The sequence below is a fragment of the Talaromyces amestolkiae genome (assembly GCF_001896365.1).
Source record: "Talaromyces amestolkiae strain CIB chromosome Unknown scaffold22.1, whole genome shotgun sequence".
Taxonomy (NCBI): Eukaryota; Fungi; Ascomycota; class Eurotiomycetes; order Eurotiales; family Trichocomaceae; genus Talaromyces; species Talaromyces amestolkiae.
Window position 1 is genome coordinate 31907 of NW_024468058.1, and position 19773 is coordinate 51679.

At 47.8% G+C, this 19773-nt stretch overlaps 9 protein-coding genes across 9 annotated transcripts; 6 read left to right on the forward strand and 3 right to left on the reverse strand.

The window, feature by feature from the left end:
• Positions 1 to 498: 498 nt before the first annotated feature.
• On the forward strand, positions 499 to 1107 carry BHQ10_008991 (uncharacterized protein; the record flags this gene model as incomplete). Its single annotated transcript, XM_040881857.1, has 1 exon — positions 499 to 1107. One exon carries the CDS (start codon positions 499 to 501, stop codon positions 1105 to 1107), a length of 609 nt encoding a protein of 202 aa, XP_040737493.1.
• A 609-nt stretch (positions 1108 to 1716) lies between these two features.
• BHQ10_008992 (uncharacterized protein) lies at positions 1717 to 3378 on the forward strand (the record flags this gene model as incomplete). The annotated part of the gene is made up of 5 exons (XM_040881858.1): positions 1717 to 1748; positions 1809 to 1840; positions 1899 to 1966; positions 2025 to 3142; positions 3195 to 3378. The coding sequence occupies 5 exons, from the start codon at positions 1717 to 1719 to the stop codon at positions 3376 to 3378; spliced, it is 1434 nt and encodes a 477-aa protein (XP_040737494.1).
• A 374-nt stretch (positions 3379 to 3752) lies between these two features.
• On the forward strand, positions 3753 to 7867 carry BHQ10_008993 (uncharacterized protein; the record flags this gene model as incomplete). The annotated part of the gene is made up of 14 exons (XM_040881859.1): positions 3753 to 3827; positions 3887 to 4314; positions 4375 to 4894; positions 4948 to 5175; positions 5232 to 5791; positions 5839 to 5932; positions 5982 to 6247; positions 6296 to 6952; positions 7004 to 7106; positions 7159 to 7317; positions 7370 to 7512; positions 7564 to 7612; positions 7664 to 7761; positions 7816 to 7867. The coding sequence occupies 14 exons, from the start codon at positions 3753 to 3755 to the stop codon at positions 7865 to 7867; spliced, it is 3432 nt and encodes a 1143-aa protein (XP_040737495.1).
• An 833-nt stretch (positions 7868 to 8700) lies between these two features.
• Positions 8701 to 10365, forward strand: BHQ10_008994 (uncharacterized protein; the record flags this gene model as incomplete). Its single annotated transcript, XM_040881860.1, has 4 exons — positions 8701 to 8744; positions 8803 to 8869; positions 8925 to 9521; positions 9571 to 10365. The coding sequence occupies 4 exons, from the start codon at positions 8701 to 8703 to the stop codon at positions 10363 to 10365; spliced, it is 1503 nt and encodes a 500-aa protein (XP_040737496.1).
• A 1042-nt stretch (positions 10366 to 11407) lies between these two features.
• On the forward strand, positions 11408 to 12790 carry BHQ10_008995 (uncharacterized protein; the record flags this gene model as incomplete). The annotated part of the gene is made up of 9 exons (XM_040881861.1): positions 11408 to 11446; positions 11507 to 11561; positions 11629 to 11649; positions 11699 to 11797; positions 11920 to 12067; positions 12126 to 12383; positions 12443 to 12478; positions 12531 to 12680; positions 12733 to 12790. The coding sequence occupies 9 exons, from the start codon at positions 11408 to 11410 to the stop codon at positions 12788 to 12790; spliced, it is 864 nt and encodes a 287-aa protein (XP_040737497.1).
• A 75-nt stretch (positions 12791 to 12865) lies between these two features.
• BHQ10_008996 (uncharacterized protein) lies at positions 12866 to 14169 on the reverse strand (the record flags this gene model as incomplete). Its single annotated transcript, XM_040881862.1, has 2 exons — positions 12866 to 13867; positions 13933 to 14169. 2 exons carry the CDS (start codon positions 14167 to 14169, stop codon positions 12866 to 12868), a joined length of 1239 nt encoding a protein of 412 aa, XP_040737498.1.
• A 507-nt stretch (positions 14170 to 14676) lies between these two features.
• Positions 14677 to 16304, forward strand: BHQ10_008997 (uncharacterized protein; the record flags this gene model as incomplete). The annotated part of the gene is made up of 2 exons (XM_040881863.1): positions 14677 to 15651; positions 15705 to 16304. 2 exons carry the CDS (start codon positions 14677 to 14679, stop codon positions 16302 to 16304), a joined length of 1575 nt encoding a protein of 524 aa, XP_040737499.1.
• Positions 16305 to 16396: 92 nt separating this feature from the next.
• Positions 16397 to 17187, reverse strand: BHQ10_008998 (uncharacterized protein; the record flags this gene model as incomplete). The annotated part of the gene is made up of 2 exons (XM_040881864.1): positions 16397 to 17023; positions 17086 to 17187. The coding sequence occupies 2 exons, from the start codon at positions 17185 to 17187 to the stop codon at positions 16397 to 16399; spliced, it is 729 nt and encodes a 242-aa protein (XP_040737500.1).
• A 428-nt stretch (positions 17188 to 17615) lies between these two features.
• On the reverse strand, positions 17616 to 19245 carry BHQ10_008999 (uncharacterized protein; the record flags this gene model as incomplete). The annotated part of the gene is made up of 4 exons (XM_040881865.1): positions 17616 to 18299; positions 18350 to 18410; positions 18459 to 18924; positions 18981 to 19245. 4 exons carry the CDS (start codon positions 19243 to 19245, stop codon positions 17616 to 17618), a joined length of 1476 nt encoding a protein of 491 aa, XP_040737501.1.
• Between the last annotated feature and the right edge of the window lie 528 nt (positions 19246 to 19773).

Here is a 19773-nt window from a genome sequence, read left to right on the forward strand (position 1 = left end):
AGCAAGAACGAAATAACAATATCTCAGACACTCTAAAAGCATTTTCATATTAAGACTCGCGGTTTAATGGTCATAGAATCATCAGCCTGTGTCGCGTGCCAATCACTCGGACTGAAGAAGTACTAAACTGTAGACGGCATAATCAGGGCAGAGGATCCAATGAAAGAAAATATATCACGTGATGTGCTAGCGTCAACGCGCCGGTCCGGGATTTTTTGAATCTCTAACAGCTCACCAGCTTACTGGTATCAAAGGCTTTCAACACGACCTCCTAGGAGCCGCACACTTGCTCTGCTCAATTCCATCTTTTTTTTATTTCTTATAAGGATTGCGCTTGCTTGTATTCGAGGAATGGCACAGTGCTAGGAGTCGTTGAACCTCTCAGTCTTGGAAGTTCAAAATCTGTTTTCTCGGATTGATTCATCACCACTCACCTCCTTCGACAACTTTGCCATAAAATTGTTTCTTGTCAATTAGCATCTCGCACTCTCGGGAAAAATGCAGTCTCCTCTCACCGCCGCTCGGCAATCCCTTGTTTCTCTCCCTTTTTTGCTGCCGTCCTGGTGTGAATTGGCCTCAATATCAGGGAGACGATATCAGTCCACCTATCGACGAACAAAACAACGCCTCCGAATAAAACCAGATGCTTCCTTTGAACCGACCCAAGAGAAATTCGACAGTATCATATTCAATCCTCCCTCGAGCGCCCCGGATGCTACCCACACACCAAACATATTCCTTCCCAAGAATGACATCCGACGAAACCTCGTCCAACCCGAACCGACACTAAGCATTGCACCGGAAGACCTCCCTTGGGCCACCAAGGCTCCCAAAAGGCAGAAATACCATTTAACAGTAGAGGATGTCAAGGAAATTAGGAGACTACGTACTCTGGACCCCGTTGAATGGAGTCGATGGAAGCTTGCGAGGAAGTTTGATTGCTCGGCTCGGTTCATCAACATGGTCTGTGAACCTATCCCGCAAGCGCAAAAGCAGGAGATCCATAGGAAGGTGTTGGAGGCTGTCAAGTCGAGATGGGGTGCTACACGGCGCATGGCTAGGGAGGACCGGGAACTCCGAAAGGAGGCCTGGGCTAAGGATGATTAAAGGAGGAAGAGATGGATTGGGAAGCTTTTCAGTAAGAAGAACGGTGAACGGCATAAATATTTCGAATTCTTCTGCTATCTCGACTCAAGACGAGCAAGGGTTCGCTTGGGATGTGTTTTTATACTCATCATGTATTATCATAGAAATTTTCAGTGTAACTTTATTATTTGAAATCACCAAAATTCACTTCATTCACAATCACTGACTATAGGAGGTAGTGCCCACAAGAAACAACAAACAACAAATACTCAATCCTTTTTGAAGTTATAAAAATTCTCTCAGTCCCTTGCACGGACGGAGTAGTAATGTGTCACGAGGCGTATCGCCCAATTCGCCAATGACACCTCGACCGCACCTTAATAACGCAAGCCGACGCTGGCCGCTCCCCCCAGCAAATCGACTCAATCAGAAGCACCAGAGATAATAATGCCCCCCGCTCTGCCCCTCAAGCTTCTTTCTTTCACAGCGAGTAAATACTCGACAAAGACACTTCTCTTTACCTCTAGTAGCCTGCAAAATTGCCTGCACAAACGTCCATCCAACCCTCGCATATCTCTGAAATCGCATCTTGGCCATCGTTTCTACTACGGACATATCAGTGATTCCAAGATGGCGCCTCAGTTGGAGCCTTTTTTCAAGCAGTTCGTTATCTCTACCAGCTGTTTTCATCTGGCTTTGTATCGCTAATCATGGGTATTCAGGGTCGATGACCTTTCGGAGTCATTCATTGACCGTGAGTTGCTCTTTTCTGAAAAGTGGCGCATTTTTTCTGACTGGAATTGCTGTAAAAGGTCTCCGAAAAGCTGTCGCTATTCCTTCTATCTCTGCTGCCGATGAACACCGCCCAGATGTTTTCAAGGTAGACTACCAAACAAAAAACGATCTTAGCGCGTCATGAGAAACTAATGTCATAACAGATGGGACAATTTCTTGCAACCGAACTGGAGAACCTTGGTGCCGAAGTCCACCAACGTCCGCTCGGCAAGCAACCTGGCAAAGAGCACCTCGATTTGCCTCCTGTAGTCATTGCTCGCTACGGAAATGATCCCAACAAGCGGACAATCCTCGTCTACGGCCACTACGACGTTCAACCGGCTTTGAAAGAAGATGGCTGGGCGACAGAGCCTTTCGAATTGACGATCGATGAGAAGGACAGAATGTACGGACGAGGCAGCACAGATGACAAGGGCCCTGTTCTCGGATGGTTGAACGTTATCGAAGCTCACAAGAAGGCCGGAATTGAATTCCCTGTCAACTTGCTCTGCTGTTTCGAAGGTATGGAGGAGTACGGCTCTGAGGGTTTAGATGATTTCATTCAGGCCGAAGCCAAGGCTTTCTTCAAGGACACTGATGCAGTCTGCATTTCTGACAACTACTGGCTGGGAACTGAGAAGCCCTGCCTCACTTATGGACTGAGAGGATGTAACTACTATGCCGTTACCGTTTCGGGGCCTGGCCAAGATTTGCACAGTGGAGTGTTCGGTGGTTCTGCTCATGAACCCATGACCGATCTCGTCACAGTCTTCTCAAAGCTCGTCGACTCCCAGGGTAATATTCAGATTCCCGGTTTGATGGACCTCGTGGCACCCGTCACTGCCGAGGAGGAGAAACTGTACCCCAACATCAGCTACTCTATGGATGACCTTCACGAATCTCTCGGCAGCAAGACCAGCATTCACGCTACCAAGGAGAGAACTCTTATGGCTAGATGGCGCTACCCATCTCTCTCCATCCACGGTGTCGAGGGTGCCTTCTCAGCGCCTGGTGCCAAGACCGTCATCCCAGCCAAGGTTATTGGAAAATTCTCCATCAGAACCGTTCCCAATATGGAGAGCGAGGATGTGACTCGGCTAGTGAAGGACTTCATCAACAGCGAGTTTGCCAAGCTCGGAAGCAAGAACACACTGAATGTCGAATTGATGCACGATGGTAAATGGTGGGTGGCTAGCCCTAAGCACTGGAACTTTACCGCTGCTGGCAAAGCTGTCCAGCAAGTCTTTGGTGTAGAGCCAGATATGACCCGTGAGGGTGGAAGGTACGTAGTCAACTATACAGACGCCTGAGAAAATTCTGACGTGTAGTAACAGTATCCCCGTCACATTGACCTTCGAGCAAGCCACTGGAAAAAACGTTCTCTTGTTGCCCATGGGGAGCTCTACCGATGCCGCCCATTCCATCAACGAGAAACTCGACAAGTCAAACTACATTCAAGGCACCAAGTTGCTCGGTGCTTACCTGCACTACGTGGCCGAGGAGCCTGTCAAAGCTTAAACGTGATAAGGTGATTGCGTTTTATTAGACAAGCTGGACATGATGTCCTCCGGAGTTCTTATTGAGTTCCGTTCTTTGCTTTAGGCCCTTGAGCAGTATAAACGTGAACATGATCATGTATTAAGATTGCAATGAATTTATACGGAAAATTCTTGTTGTATGTTGTAGAGCAATAGAAACGGAGGGACGAATCGGGAAGCTGCCGACTGAATTAAAGTCCCGCTCCACGTGATGCCGCGATCCGTAAATTACGCGACGAGTACGCGCCAAACACTAAACTTCGAGACTTTGGGGCTTGAGATGACTGACAACTTATTTGCCTGACACGACATATATTTGGCGATCATATCAGGACATGTCAGAACTTGCAAGATATGGCACCTCACAAGCGTACACAGGCAGACTCCGATGAGGACGATGCGAGCAGTGGCAGTTCCAACGTGACTCCTGTAACGGCTCCCCCGCTGTCATCACCTCAAAGACAAATACTGACCGCGGACCAATATAGAGTAAACGACGCCGTACCTCTAACGATAGCATCTCCATCTCCGGTGGCAGCGACACAAGCGAAAGAAGCGATCAGACCGACGCAAGAGGACGAGAAAAATCCTACATCCCCTGGCAAGCCCCCGAAGTCGACCAGGAAGACGAAGATGCGCTAGAACAGCAGCAGACGCAGTATATACATGATAGATACTACGGCGACGAACCGAATATACCCGCCGACCATGGCATTATCGAGCGCGTAGATTGTTTCAATTTCATGTGTCATGAGCATTTTTCCGTGGATTTGGGACCTCTTATTAATTTCATTGTTGGCAAAAACGGGAGTGGGAAGAGTGCGATTTTGACTGCGCTTACTTTATGTTTGGGTGCGAAAGCGTCTGTTACGAATCGAGGGCAGAGTTTGAAGAGTTTCATCAAGGAGGGGAAAGAGTGAGTTACAGTTTCGATGTTTGCATATCAAGTGAGGATCGCTGGCTCATGCACATCTAGGTCTGCGACTATTATCGTTCGCATCAAAAATCAAGGCGATGGTGCTTACATGCCTAACGAATATGGCAAATCCATCATCGTGGAGCGTTCATTCTCCAAGAGCGGAACGAGCGGTTTCAAAATCAAGAGCGAGGCTGGCAAAATCATATCAACGAAAAAGGGAGACCTCGATGCTATCACGGACTACTTCAATCTACAAATCGACAACCCCATGAACGTTCTTTCGCAGGATATGGCTCGTCAATTCTTGAGCTCTTCAAGCCCGGCTGAAAAGTACAAATTCTTTGTCAAGGGTGTGCAGCTCGAACAGCTGGATAACGACTATCGCGTGATTGAAGGATATATAGACCAGATGAAAGAAAGGCTGGAGGTCCAGAGAGAGGATTTGAAAATACTTCGAACGACCAAGGAAAAGGCGCAGCGCAGATTAGAGCTTTCTGATCAGCGAAATACCCTCAGGCAACGGATTCGAAACCTTAGAGCACAAATGGCTTGGGCACAAGTCGAGAACCAGGAGAGGGTAAGCGATCTTTCAAAATGCTTGTATGAGTGCTCGAAGCTGACTACTTACAGATTAGGGACCGAATTCAGGAGGAGATTGCGAGACTTGACGGCGAGATAGCCTCTGCAGAGTCCGTGACTGCTACCTTTGACAAAAAATATGAAGACGCCGAGCGTGAACTTGAGACTGCGACTGAACTGCTGAACAATACAAAGGAAGCATTAACTAAAGCTCAAGAGGAGGGTCAGGTATTGAAAGATGATAACGCGAAGGAAATGGCCGAGCATCATGATATCAAAGTAAGCATCCACGCCACTTTGTTTCAGTATAGATGACCAATTGACATCCATCGAAGGCCGAACAACGCAGGATCAACGAATCGATCAAGAGTCTCAATTTAGCGATAGAGAGTCTCAAACAGGATATCGTCGATGAGAATAAACGACTTGCGGATATTGCCGGTGGTGACATTGCTCGCAGACAAGAAGAAATCGCGCAGCGAAGAGCTGAAGCCGATGAAGCCGAAGAGAAATTGAATCAACATCAAGGAGGCTTCAAAAGTCTTCAGGATGCAGTCAATGATGCCGAGCAAAACGCCAAACAGGCCGCTATACCCATTCAGAGGCAAAAAAAAGAGATTGACCAGGCGGAAACAATGCTTAAATCACTGTCTCGAGACCGCGGGCAGGCTCTTTCGGGGTTTTCTGAAAAAATGCCGCAGCTTTTGAGTGCCATTGCTCATGAGAAGTCGTTTAATCAGCGTCCAGTCGGGCCAGTGGGTAATCATGTCAGACTTAAAAAACCAGAGTGGTCTGCAGTTATCGAGCAGTCCTTGAACAACACGCTCAACAGTTTCATTGTCACATCGAAAAAAGATATGAATATACTCATGCAAATTATGCAAAGAGTCAACTGGTATGGCTTTCCTCCCCAGCTATCAAACATTTCTAATCACCTACTAGTGTTATGCCTATTCTGATTGGAAGCAACGGTAACATTGATACATCAGCAAACGAGCCTGATAAGCGGTTTGATACTATATTAAGCGTGCTAGAGGTAAACTATGCTACGGTATTGTGATTGACCTCACGCTGACTGTTTCTAGATTGACGAAGATATCGTTCGTCGGCAATTGATTATCAACCATGCCATTGAGCAGATAGTGTTGATCGAGAACGTGGAAGAGGCGTCCAAAATTCTTTTCGAGGGAGGCCGCGTGAGGAACGTCAGACGTTGCTTGTGTATTGACGCAAGAGACCGACGACGAGGTGTGACTCTATCATATGGTCGTACGGGCGAACCTAGTCAAGCTCCTATCGCTCCTTATGTCGGGCGGCCGCGTATGAAATCGGACATTGACTCTCAAATCAGGTACGTGCTTCCCGTTCAGTATCATCAACTCTGCTAACACTACTATAGATTCCAACAAGACCACATTCAAGCGCTCAAAAGCGAGTTGAACGAACTCCAATCAAAACTTACAGCATCCCAAGCCGAATTGCAACGACACAAGGCGGCACTGACAGAGCACAAAAGAAAGGAGAATGAGCTGAGAATTGAACAACAACGGCTGTCAGATGCAGCCGATGCTCTTGAAGACGCCCTTGAAAAAGACCGGGTGGTTGACGGAAAATTGGAGACGCTACAAAAGACTCTCAAAGAGAGAGAGGAAGAGCTTAAGCTGGCCGTCAATTCGCAGGACGATGCCAAGGCTGCGATTGACACCAATAGAGAGAAAATGCTGAGGCAAAGAAAGGCAATTTCCGCAAAGGAGGCTGAGATTAAACCCCTCGAAGGAAATGTACGCATTGCCGAAAGTGAACGCCTCAAAGTCGACGAACACAGACGAGCTGTTTTGAATGAGAAAAACCAAGCATATGAACGCGTCAAAGATCTGCAACAGGAACTCGAGGCGAGAATAGGGAACAGAGACGAGATGAATACTCGTGTCGCCAATTACATCGAGCAGGCCAGCATTGTCTCTCCTCGGGTTCCAGTCGATGAAGGGGAGACCGCTGATAGTCTTGATAAGAAGTTAGATAAACTCTCTAGAGACTTGGATCGTTATGATCAACAGTGAGTTTGCCTTTTGGTTGAATATGCTTGACATACTAAGACTATTGCTAGAATGGGCGCTACACGAGAGGAGATAGCGGTAGAATTGCTCAAGGCAAGCAAAGCTGTCAAGGCCGCTGAAGTAATGTTTCAGAGCACGGAAAGGCTCGAAAAGGTAATGCCGCTTCTCAGGGCCCCCAACAATTATGCTGATTGTCAATGAACAGGAACTCAAACGATCGATCAACTACCGGCGTGAGCGATGGAAGGTCTTTAGAGCTCATATCTCGTCTCGAGCTAAGGCTCAATTCACATATTTACTCAGTGAACGAAGCTTCCGCGGTCGACTTCTCATGGATCATGAGTCTAAGCTGTTAGACCTTCAGGTACGCATCTCTGATGTCTTTTTGCTCGGACTTTACTGACTATTTGGTATAGGTCGAACCCGATATTACCAGGAATAACACAGGAGGCCGTGGCACAAAGACGTTGTCCGGTGGTGAAAAATCTTTCTCGCAGATTTGTTTGTTGTTATCACTCTGGGAAGCTATGGGATCGCCTATCCGCTGCCTTGACGAGTTGTAAGTGCAAGAAGGGTTTCGAATTAATTGATTATTGCTGATGATGTTTAGCGATGTCTATATGGATCACATCAACCGGAAATCATCTATAGATATGCTGGTAAGTTTCGGATATCTATTCTGTGACTATATTACTGACTGTCTACTTCAGATGCTGGCTGCAAGAAGATCGATTGGTCGTCAGTTTATTCTCATCACTCCTGGGTCACGATCTGATATAAGTCTTGCTCCAGACGTTCGAGTCAAAGAGTATGTCCCATTCTTTCTATTGAACTCAACAAATGCTTACTACTATGACTATAGACTGGCGGAGCCGGAGAGAGGGCAGAGCACGTTGACATTTCGTGCGTCTTGATTTAACGATTTTGATATTGATACCCTGGTTCGGGCAACGCGACACTATCGCTAGTACTGTACATATTCTCGATGAATCAACGTTAATTACCGCTGTTCAGGGCATAGAATAAGTTTCGTCTATACAACTTGTCAAGTAGTCGAGCATCAACAGGGCAAGAAAGCATTGGTCCCAAAACGGCAAGGGCGGGCTCCCCGCCCAGCAACAGCGGCTGCTGATTGGTGAATGCCTCCCCTCGAGCTTTCCCCAATAATCTCTCTGCCTCTCTTCCGTGTGGGATTTCTCCTTCACAAGATCCTCACTTCTTCCCTGAGTCTTCCCTCACCATCCCTCGTGCTCACCAACATATCACCCTGAAACCGAAAAACCAACCGCGAAAAAGCAAACCGTTTGGCGACCCTGACTCGACAAGTTTCGGAAAGAATCTAGCAAACGAAAAACGACAGACCTGATTGCGCACACCACCTCCCATAGTCCTCTTTTTTGCCGAACCCTTCGAGAACTTGTGCATCACAACTACACCTGCCAAGTCGAATACCTGACTACTTAAGCAAGACTCGCAACTCAACAATCTGAAATATTCGAGTTACCACAACTTTGATCTCGCTGTCATACCTGTCCTGGTTTAACGTGAGTGTTTGACCCCTCACTATTCGTTGACGCCGTGCATCCTTCACGGATCATATCAAGCTGACATCTTGAACAGAACACAGAACCTCTCATACTCTCACCTCACAAGTTGTCTACTAAAGACCATCTGGAGTCTCGCCGACTCGTTACGTCACAACTCGAACATCCAACTCTTTTCACTCGTACCACCACTCACTTTCACAATGGTTGACGCCGTTACATCACAACTTAGCAACACCAAGCTAGGGTATGACATGGATTGCCTGCCGTTCTTTTTTATCACTCTTGCTCAACTAGCATTTTAGGGAAACGGACGGATCATGGAAAGACCAGTTGAAGATCCCCGCAAAGGACAACCGAACACAGACTGAGGTTCGCTTTTGGAGTTTCTGATACGAAGGAAAGCGGCGCTAATGTTGACTGACAGGATGTTACCGCGACAAAAGGCCTCGAATTCGAAGATTTTTATATCAAGCGGGAGTTGATGATGGGAATTTTCGAGGCGGGCTTTGAGAAGCCATCTCCCATCCAAGAAGAGACGATACCTGTGGCGCTGACGGGTCGCGATATACTTGCGCGCGCAAAAAACGGTACTGGAAAAACTGCAGCATTCATCATCCCTACTCTCGAACGCATAAACCCAAAGAGCACCAAGACACAAGCTCTCATTCTTGTCCCCACTCGAGAACTCGCCCTCCAAACTTCGCAGGTCTGCAAGACCCTTGGAAAACACCTTGGCATCAACGTTATGGTTACTACTGGGGGTACTGGGTTAATGGACGACATTATCCGTTTGAACGATACCGTCCACATCATTGTTGGAACACCTGGTCGAGTCCTTGATTTGGCAAGCAAAGGTGTTGCTGACTTGTCGGAATGCCCTACCTTTGTTATGGACGAAGCCGATAAACTTCTTTCCCCTGAATTTACGCCAGTCATTGAACAGCTTCTTTCTTTCCACCCCAAGGACCGCCAGGTCATGCTGTTCAGTGCTACGTTCCCTATGATTGTCAAGTCTTTCAAGGTTGGTTCCTATGATCCTGGTTCTATGAACGTTCTAACAATAATTACAGGACAAGCACATGCGCAACCCTTATGAAATCAACCTGATGGACGAACTCACCCTTCGTGGTATTACGCAATATTACGCTTTTGTTGAAGAAAAGCAAAAGGTCCACTGTCTCAACACTCTCTTCTCGAAACTCCAAATCAACCAGTCCATCATCTTTTGCAACTCGACAAACCGTGTTGAATTGCTGGCAAAGAAAATTACCGAACTCGGCTACTCTTGTTTCTACTCCCACGCTCGAATGCTTCAGCACAACCGAAACCGTGTTTTCCACGACTTCCGTAACGGTGTTTGCCGCAACCTCGTGTGTTCCGACTTGTTGACTCGTGGTATCGATATTCAGGCAGTCAATGTCGTGATCAACTTTGACTTCCCTAAAAACGCCGAAACCTATCTACATCGTATCGGTCGTTCTGGGCGTTTTGGACATTTGGGTTTGGCAATCAACTTGATTAACTGGGAAGATCGATTCAACCTATACAAGATCGAGCAGGAGTTAGGCACTGAGATCCAGCCTATTCCCCAATCTATTGACAAGAAGCTTTACGTCTATGATTCACCAGACACTATTCCTCGCCCTATTGCTTCTGCACCTCAGCCTGGCTCAGAGGGTCAACAGCGTGAGCATCATGGATACCGCCAGGGCGGACATCACCCTGGTGGTCGCTACAATAACCACAATACTGGCCGTGGACGAGGGGGTTATCGTGGCCGGGGCGGCCAAGGTCAGCGCCGGGGTGGATATCAGAATCCCCATGGTCATGATGGCAGCAAACCTCAACCAACCCCTGCTTCTTAATCGAAACGCTTATTTAGTGCTTCTGGATTAAAGTTCTCTTGAGTCAGAAGCCAGATGATAGGTTGATTTAGCCTATAGAGAACATTCACGTTGAAGTTGTTATGGCCGCTACATGATGAGTTACGTTTCTCCGTTACCATGTCTGTACCATATGTTTAGATGTTTTAATCTTTGCACCTTTTATCCTATTCGGTACTTTCAGCTGCGAAAGACTCGGACAGAGGTGTTTCGGATATCGCATCATTTGAAACCTGTTTATTTCTCGTGTCCCTTTTATCTCCTTCGTTTGGTGGTGGTGTTCAGGTCAACGGTTATGGACTTGAGGTCATGGTTATCTCTAGCCCGGTGTTTCTAGGCGTTGTTTTGTTCTGGAGCACGAGTTGATGAACATTCGCAGGAGGAGCTTTTCCGTTTGCAAACCCAGGCTTACCCAAGGGCTTGAGTTTGCCTTGTCATCGCATAATTTATCTCAACTTTTATTCTCACCTTTCACGTTTCAGTGGGATGCATCGCATCACTGCGTCTGAGGCTTTCTTCGAGGAAAACATCCCATTCGGATCTGTGACACATCGCATCGGGTACTGGTCGAACGTTCGCCAGTAAAAACTCGGTTCACCTTTTTCCTTTCTCATTGTTACCGCCGTCCACCCCGGTTCTCGACTCACTTCGACTTTTGATCTTTTGCGAGAATCATACTCTTGGACGACTGACCTAACCAAAACCTCTCCCTCTACCATTACCCACTGCCTCATTACCCAAAATACCCAAACACCTATATACAAGAAAAAAAAATCATAAAACTGGAGGAGTCTAGGTTTGTCTTACAGTGACGCAGCTAAGAGACCTAGAAATGGCAATTTCCCTCCAAATATTTTCCATTGTTGTCGTAGTTGTTGTATTTGTATAGAAACTTAAGCATGTGACAGTCTGCCAATTACGTAGTTCAATTTTGCTCTCCGACTGCGGAACAACTTCTTAGTGCAACTTCTCCAAGTTTAATTCGAACTTACAACCGATCAACCTCACGCTCGTTAATTGAGCAATGGCTTCCACAACAAAAGACCAGGACCAGCGGCCAAAGGTATATACACTGAAGACCGCACATGTTTGAGACTATGCTGATTTCGTGGTGTATGTATAGCCGAGTAGTTTCCGCTCCATTATTGCGGGTTCTACAGCCGGCGCTGTTGAAGTTGGTGCGCATGTCTCCTCTCACCCTTTTCTGAATAGCAGACCGTACTAAGGCCTCAATTCTCTGCGTAGCTATAACGTATCCTGCCGAATGTGCGCCCCTCCCTCCCTATCTGACTCAGCAGAATTGATCTGACATTAGTGGTGGTTGTGGTGGAACAGTTGCCAAAACCCGAACGCAGCTCAATCGCCGCTTACCTGATGCCGGAAAACTACCCTGGCCACCCTTTGGCGCGCAATGGTACGCTGGTTGTACGACGCTGATCATTGGGAATTCGTTGAAGGCTGGAATTCGTTCGTCCCCCGTCCTCCGTCTCGGGATTTAGAAGTTAGCTGATGGCTTATGTTGGGATGTATATGCAGGCTTCGTCGCATTCGACAAGTTTAAAGGACTACTTCAAGATGAAAATGGGAATATATCCGGGCCGAGGACTGTCGTTGCTGGGTTTGGAGCTGGGTTTACGGAGTCGATTCTTGCCGTGACGCCGTTTGAGAGTATCAAGACTCAACTGTGAGACCCTCACCCCTGATCAAGTAAATTGACATATCTAATAGGGTTCTTGGGACAGTATTGACGACCGCAAATCTGCAAACCCGCGTATGCGAGGCTTCCTCCACGGCAGCAAAATCATCTGGCAAGAGCGCGGCATAAGAGGCTTTTTGCAAGGACTGGTACCCACCACGGCACGACAAGCCGCGAATTCAGCGGTGCGGTTTTCGAGTTATACAACTATAAAGCAGTTTGTGCAAGGGTATGCGGCGCCGGGAGAGAAGTTGGGTGTTTTGAGTACTTTTGCGATTGGGGGTGTTGCGGGGATTATTACTGTGTGAGTAGTATACTTGACAGAAAGGATTGAGGTGGATTGCTGATGGATATTATGGGTAGATATGCGACGCAACCACTTGATACGGTCAAGACGAGGTATGTCGATACTACTCCTACTGGCTCTGGGTATTTGACTAATTCCGAGGAGAATGCAATCTCTGGAGGCTAGGAAGAACTACAAGAACAGCTTCGCATGCTTTGCGCAAATCGTCAAGAATGAGGGCGTCTTGACTCTTTGGTCTGGAGCTTTACCTCGACTTGCGCGATTGATTATGAGTGGCGGAATTGTGTTTACCATGTTCGTCTCTTTTCATATGCTAGTCATTAATATCATACTGACTGTTTTATAGGTACGAGAAAATGATGGACGGGATGGATGCGTTGGACCCAGAACGGAAACTCATTTAATATCAGACACCGCAAATGACATGGACAATATCCATTATTGTACATCTACTATACAAACACGTAGCGTCATTGAGCCTAAGGAGAAGCGCTCTCCTTCTCCGCCTCATCCAGCATCATCATCTGCACGTCCCGATCAACGAGCCATGTCCGCACACTATCCATGACAGTCTCCAGCCCATGCCCCCCATCCAACACACTATCCAAATCATGCACCGTAATCCCACTACGATGATCCGTACACCGACTCTGACTGAAATTATACGTGCGCACTTTGTCGCCTCGACCCATCCTTGCGACTCCCCCCATTGCGCCGCGACGAAGTTTGACCAGTTCTTCCTCTCGCGCTTCGCGCCGCCGTTCGGCGAGTTTGGCGCGTAGTAACTGCCAGGCCTTTCTCCGATTCGTGTGTTGAGAGCGGCTGTCTTGCATTGACACCGTGAGACCTGTGGGGATATGTGTGAGTCGGATCGCGGACTCGGTCTTGTTAACGTGTTGACCGCCAGCGCCGCTGGCGCGCATCTTCTCCGACTTGACTTCCTGCGGATTCACGTAGTAATCACTGTTCGGATCTTCAAAATTCAAATTGTCCTCGTTCGCGCCGGATTCCGGGAAACTAGGTAGAATCATCACGCTGACCGCGCTGGTGTGTGTGCGGCCCTTGGCCTCTGTGGCGGGCACTCGTTGGACTCTGTGGACGCCGATTTCCGTCCTCAAAATGTCGTAACTACCAGGTGTCTCGATTTCGACAACCGCTTCGGTCAGACGGTCGTTCGAGGTTGCCTCTTCCATGTCCTGCTTCACGATCGATGCGCGCATGCCCTTTCGTGAGCAGAAAGTCTGATACATCCTCAGCAACTCGTAGGCGAAAAGTCCAGCTTCATCGCCGCCTGCGCCAGGCCGGATTTCCAAGAGACATGGTAGCGTTGCAAAGGGGTGTCGTGGGATGAGTGCAGATTTGAGTTTCTCGGATACCGTTGGGAGTTGGGTTTTGGTTTGTTCCAGGTCTTCGAGAGCGAGGGATCTCAGTTCGGAGTCAGTTTCGGGATCGTCAATCAGGGACTTTAGTTCTGTGATGGTCTGCGTACCGGAGACAACTGTCAGTTTCATTCTGTCTTTGGTTCGTGTTCGTCCTTGTAACCCACTTCCTGTGTCTTGTCCCAGTCCTTTACGGCTTGAGCGACGGGTGCCAGTTCACCCATGCGTTTGGCAACTTTGGTATCAAAGTTGTCGCCGAGGAGGTCGCGGAGTTTTTCATGTTCTTTTGCAACTGATCGGGCTCGACTGAGCAATGCAGCCGACAGCTCAGATGTTGCTATAACGAAGAAGATTGTCAATGCTGTTGTTCTGTTTGGTGTGTAAAACAGTAGGACGAATACCATTTGATTGGAATCTCTTTTGAAGAGCTAGAGAATATTGCTCGCCGAGGAGCACACTCGAATTCCTCAAACATCTTGTGCATATAGAGATGTTTTTGAGGAACATGCTGTAGCCATTGAACGTCTCTTGAGAGTTGAGCTGTCAAACCGACTAAAAAATAAAGTGAAGCTTGTCGTTCCTGAGTAAAAATAGATCTACCAATCAGGCGCTGTTCCACGTGATAATACATGTCATTTATACGGAGCATATACCATACAGATAATTACACGTATCAAATACCGGATCCGTAAAGGCCAGACAGACAGTCCCTCGTGCAACTTATCTACTTATCCAACAACAACTTGTCCTCTGTGCCTACTTTGACTACACTCTTTTATACTACAAGACAAGACGGTGATGATGTGATAAGGCCCTCACGAGGTTCGATTGATCGCCACCTGACGACAGACACCTCCGACAATACAATCATTCTATTTCTTCACCATATAACATAGACTACAACATACAACATGCGCCTACCAACCAAAGAGTTCGCCGTGCTACTGGCATGCGCCGGCGTCGGTTCCTCACTCCAAGCAGAGATCCCCGCCGATCTACCTGTTGCATCGCTTATATCCTCTGCAAAATCACACCTTGCCACAGGCTCTCCTCGAGATGCTTTGGCCTACTTCGATGCCGCCGTCGCTCGGGATCCGACCAACTACTTGACCATATTCCAACGAGGCGCTACATATCTTTCCCTAGGCAGGGATACACAAGCCGCCGATGATTTCAACCGTGTCCTCGAACTCAAGCCGGACTTTGACGGCGCCTTATTACAGCGATCCAGAATTAAGAGCAGAAGTGCAGATTGGGCTGGCGCCAAAGAGGATCTAGTCAAGGCCGGGAAGAAATCTTCGCCGGAATACGTTGAACTCGATGAGGCGCAGACAGCAGAGAAAGCGGCCGAACAGGCAGAGGCCAAGGGGGACTGGGACACGTGTGTTTCGCAGTCTAGTGTGGCTATCATGAAAGCTAGTGTGGCACTCAATCTTCGACGACTTCGTTCACACTGCCGGTTCGAGAAAGGTGAAATCCAGGAAGCTCTGGGTGACCTGGCACATATACTACAGATTTCACCGGGTTCTGTTGAGCCACATTTACAAATATCGTCGACATTATTCTACGCTTTGGGGGACCACGAACGAGCCATTGCACAGATCCGGAAATGTCTTCACTCGGATCCAGACTCCAAGTCGTGTAGTCGGCTCTTCCGTAAAGAGAAGCAATACGTTAAAGCCTTAAATCAGCTGGAAGAGTTCAAGGAGAAACGAAAGTTCACTAATGCGATCAATCTCTTGGTTGGAACCAAGGACGAGAGTGGCATGATTGATGATGTCAAGGAAGACGTCAAAGAAGCCCGGGAAGCAGGATATATCCATCGTAATGCTCCAGATGAGCTTTACACATCTCTTATTGAGACTACGTGTGAAGTATACCGAGCTGTAAGTGCACCTTAAAGCGACTCGAAAAGGAGCTATGCTAACAAATACATCAGATGAACTCCAAAAAAGCAAAGACGTACTGTACCGATATTCTTCAACTCAAACCACATTCCTTGCACGGTCTGTTATATCAAGCTCAAACCTTTATTGACGAAGACGAGTTTGACCGTGCCATCAACACACTTACAACAGCCAAGGAACACCACCAGAGCTCCCGAGAAGTTCAAGAACTTCTCCAAAAGGCTCAAGTTCTACTCAAACGATCCAAGCAGAAAGATTACTACAAAGTCCTCGGAGTCAGCCGCGATGCAGACGACCGAACAATCAAACGAGCATATAGACAACTCACCAAACTCCATCATCCGGATAAGGCCATGTCGCAAGGCGTAACAAAGGAGGATGCAGAGAAGAAGATGGCCTCTATCAATGAAGCTTATGAAGTCCTTTCCGATCCGGAACTGAGGGCTCGTTTTGATAATGGTGATGATCCTAATGATCCCGAGTCCGGACGAGGAGGTCCTTTCCAGGGACATCCATTTGCCGGTGGACGAGGAGGTGGTGGTAGTCAGCAATTCTTCTTCCAACAAGGCGGCGGCGGAGGAGCTCAATTCAAGTTCAACGGCTTTCCAGGAGGAGGGGGGTTTCCATTTTAGATTTACTCCGATTACCCCATGTATTTTTTATCAGGATAATCAAAATACTTTTGGAAAAAAATCATCACAGTGGTTTAGTACTCCGAAGACAACTACTTTGGCGCATCCGTCAACGGCACATAACTGACCGCAAAAATCTTCTCCTTCACCACCGTCCCATCAGCCTTCTTATCCACCACCCATATATGCTGCCCAGCTCCCTTACCCACCTGTCCGAACCTCCCTTCCCCGGGCTCGGACTCAACAGGAATAAACATTCTACCAGGCGCCTTGAGCTGATCCACAAGAGTAGCATGCAGCTGCTCCGCCGCAGCACCTACATGAATAGCATCATACGGTCCGCCCTGCGGCCACCCTTTTCTTCCATCTCCGCACACGAATTGCACTTTCCCTGACTGTAAGAAGTTGCGCCCATCTTCGGATTTGTTCATGTTCTCGCGCGCGAGGTCGACGAGTTCTTGGATATGCTCAATGCCAATTATGTGTCCATCTGCGTCTGTGGGAGGGGAGGATGGGTCTGTAATTAAGTTCGCGATTACGTGCGTCAAGTAGCCTGATCCGGAGCCTATGTCTAGCACGCGCGAACCGGGGTGAAGGAAGTCAATTAGATATTCGCAAGCGTGGGCGTGCATGTGCGGTGCAGAGATGGTTGCGCCGTAGCCGATGGGTTGCGGGGAGTCGGAGTAGGGACTTGAGGGGGCATAGTGGTCTCGGTCAACCTTCGGTCCCGTCAGTTCTTGTCACACAACATGGTTAGGTACTGAAGGGATGGGGCGCTAACTCCAAGCATGGCCTTCTTCACCCTCTTGTCCTTGATGAGACCTGCACTCCACAGGTTCTCGATGAGCTCTGTGTTTGTTGTCCCGGAACAGAACCAGGCCATGCTGAAGGTTCGTTTGAAAAAGCTACCGAAAGCCACGGTGATGGTGGTAAGTAGAAGAGGAGTTTCGGAATGGAGCTTGTTAGATAGCTCGCGGAGCTTCAATATGAAGTATAGAGCTAGATAGCTGCTCAACAGAGTAAACAAGTGATCGACTGGCTGTAGCTCGGCTAGCTATGGAAGCAGACGCTGTTTATCATCAAATAAGATATTTTACCTGTATCTGTCTGATCTGTCTGCTGGAGAAAAGAGATGATGTCGAGAAAATGAAGTGGGGAGTCTGGATAAGATAAGAGCGGAACTGGGGATCTGCGGCAAGAATGACTTCAAGCTCACGCGCTCATTGAGTAATGAATGACTTTACGGAGCACACTGCCATCTGCGAGAAAGTATATTCATACTCATGTACATCGTTAGTATGGTACATATAACTATTTGACCATATCAACTTCATCTTTGGCATCCTCCTGTGGCTGCTGCTCGCCTGTGGACTCGCCTTCTTCCTCATCCAAGAGCTCGCCGCCCCATTCAACATCATGTTCAATAGGCTTTGTGAAAAATTCATGCGCCAATGCCTCCTTTGCACTGAGTCGTTTATTTGGATTGAGTTCCATCAGCCCGGCAAGCAGTCTAATCCCCTGCTGTTCGCTTTCGGTCAAATCCTCCACACAGCTGGACCAAATGACCAGTTTCTCCCAACCGTATCCCTTTTCGCCTATTGTAGGAATGTTGGTCTCGAAAATCTGTCCGTGTAGCGACGCAGCATATTTCATGCGTCGAACGCCGAATATACTTGCCATCTCAACTAGAGCTTCAACATCGTCGGCGGAGTTGAAGAATGGGAAGCGACGGCCCAGTAGTGTGAGTAGAATAACTCCGGCTGACCACATGTCTATCTTGGTGGTTTGTGATGTGCACTTGAACAAGACTTCTGGAGCTCGAAAGCCTCGCGTTCCGGCTCGATTCGCTCGTCGAGCAGGCCGGGAGTCGTTTTTGGGATAGCCGTTTTGTTGATGGGCAGGCTGGTTTGTATAGTAACTGGATTGTAGTCTCATTTGTCGTACTTGTGCGGGATTCGTGCATAAGCAAGGCCCAGCATAGTCGGATCCTTGACGCTGTAAACCAGTTAGCACACACTGCTTCCCAATTAAATTCGAATTCATACCTCAGCTAGACCAAAATCCACCAAGACTCCCCGTTTCAACTCGGGGTTGTAAAGAAAGTTACTGCACATAGCGTTAGTACTTGAGAGCTGATGAAGGCTGTGTACTCACGTAGGTTTTATGTCGCGATGCAAGATGCCATGCTTATGAACAAACGCCAATGCCATGAACAATGACCGAAAGTAATGACGCATGTCGCGTACCAAGAACGTCCGGTACTGAATGCGAAAGTCGGTATGAGGAAAATAAGGAAGAACCGCCACAACCTGATCTTGATGTCTAAAGGCCGTGATGAGTGGGCAGACGGATGAGTTTCCTCGAAGATCGTGCAGCAGTTCTAGCTCGTTTTGAATTCGAAGGGGACTGCTCGTCACATATATCTTTTTTAACGCGACATATCGTGGTTTCCTTTTTGGATAGCCATTACTTGATACGCTTTTCGTGACATTATCACCGAGGCGGCGTTTCTTCATGGCTCTCCATTCTCTGTCGCGGTCCATCGCATCCTCGGAGTCCCAATCATTCTCGTAGTGATCGTACAGTATGTCCTCTGCTTTGTACACGGTTGAAAATGTGCCTAATGGAGTGCTCGTCAGCGCGGGGAAAGAGTGACCCATCCTGTGGAATTAGTACCTTCGCCAATTCGATTGATCAGTCGGAATCTTTTCGATATCCCTGCAAAAGTGTCTTCCAGTCTCTTCATGTCCTCCCTGACTGACGGGTCAACCGGCTCGCCATCTTCATCCTCATAGTGTTCATCCATGTCGTATGTCTTGTCGTTACTTTCGTCATCGTCTTGCATGTGGTATTTTTCTTCTTTGTTGTTGTCAATGTGTGTAAATTTCTCGAATGAGTTGGACCGCCCGCGGGGAAGAGCGAATTGCTCTGTGGTGGCCATGTCGACTCGATCCAGAGTTGTGGTTCACGGCAGATTCATTCCACGCCTGGCCAGAGTCGAGCTGGCAATCATAGAGGCAGAGTCCAGTAGAATAATAGTATGTTAGAATCGTTCGACCCTTGATTCGTGGAGAAGACGCGGTTGATTGTGACGTATCGAGTGGTGGAAGAATTGACGCTAAGTCGATTGTTTATCAATAATCAGATCGCAACAGAAAATCGGCAGGCGGTCAGCTAGAAATCTGTCAAGAATGCTGAGAAATCGATTCAATATGACAACGTCTAATTTATTCTGTCTTGATACCGTAATAGTTCTTATCTTCATACACAAATTCATCCAGACGAGAGCAGTAAAAGACGAGATCTAAATTAGACGTTCTAAGCCTAAATAGGCTAGTCTAGTTGTCATGTGGCTCGAAAGGGCAAAACACAAACAAGCCGGACAACATCAACGGAAAACTCCCCGCCTCGACTTCGCCAACTTCAACTTTCGACCATCAACCCCATCGCCAACACCCATCCTCCCGCA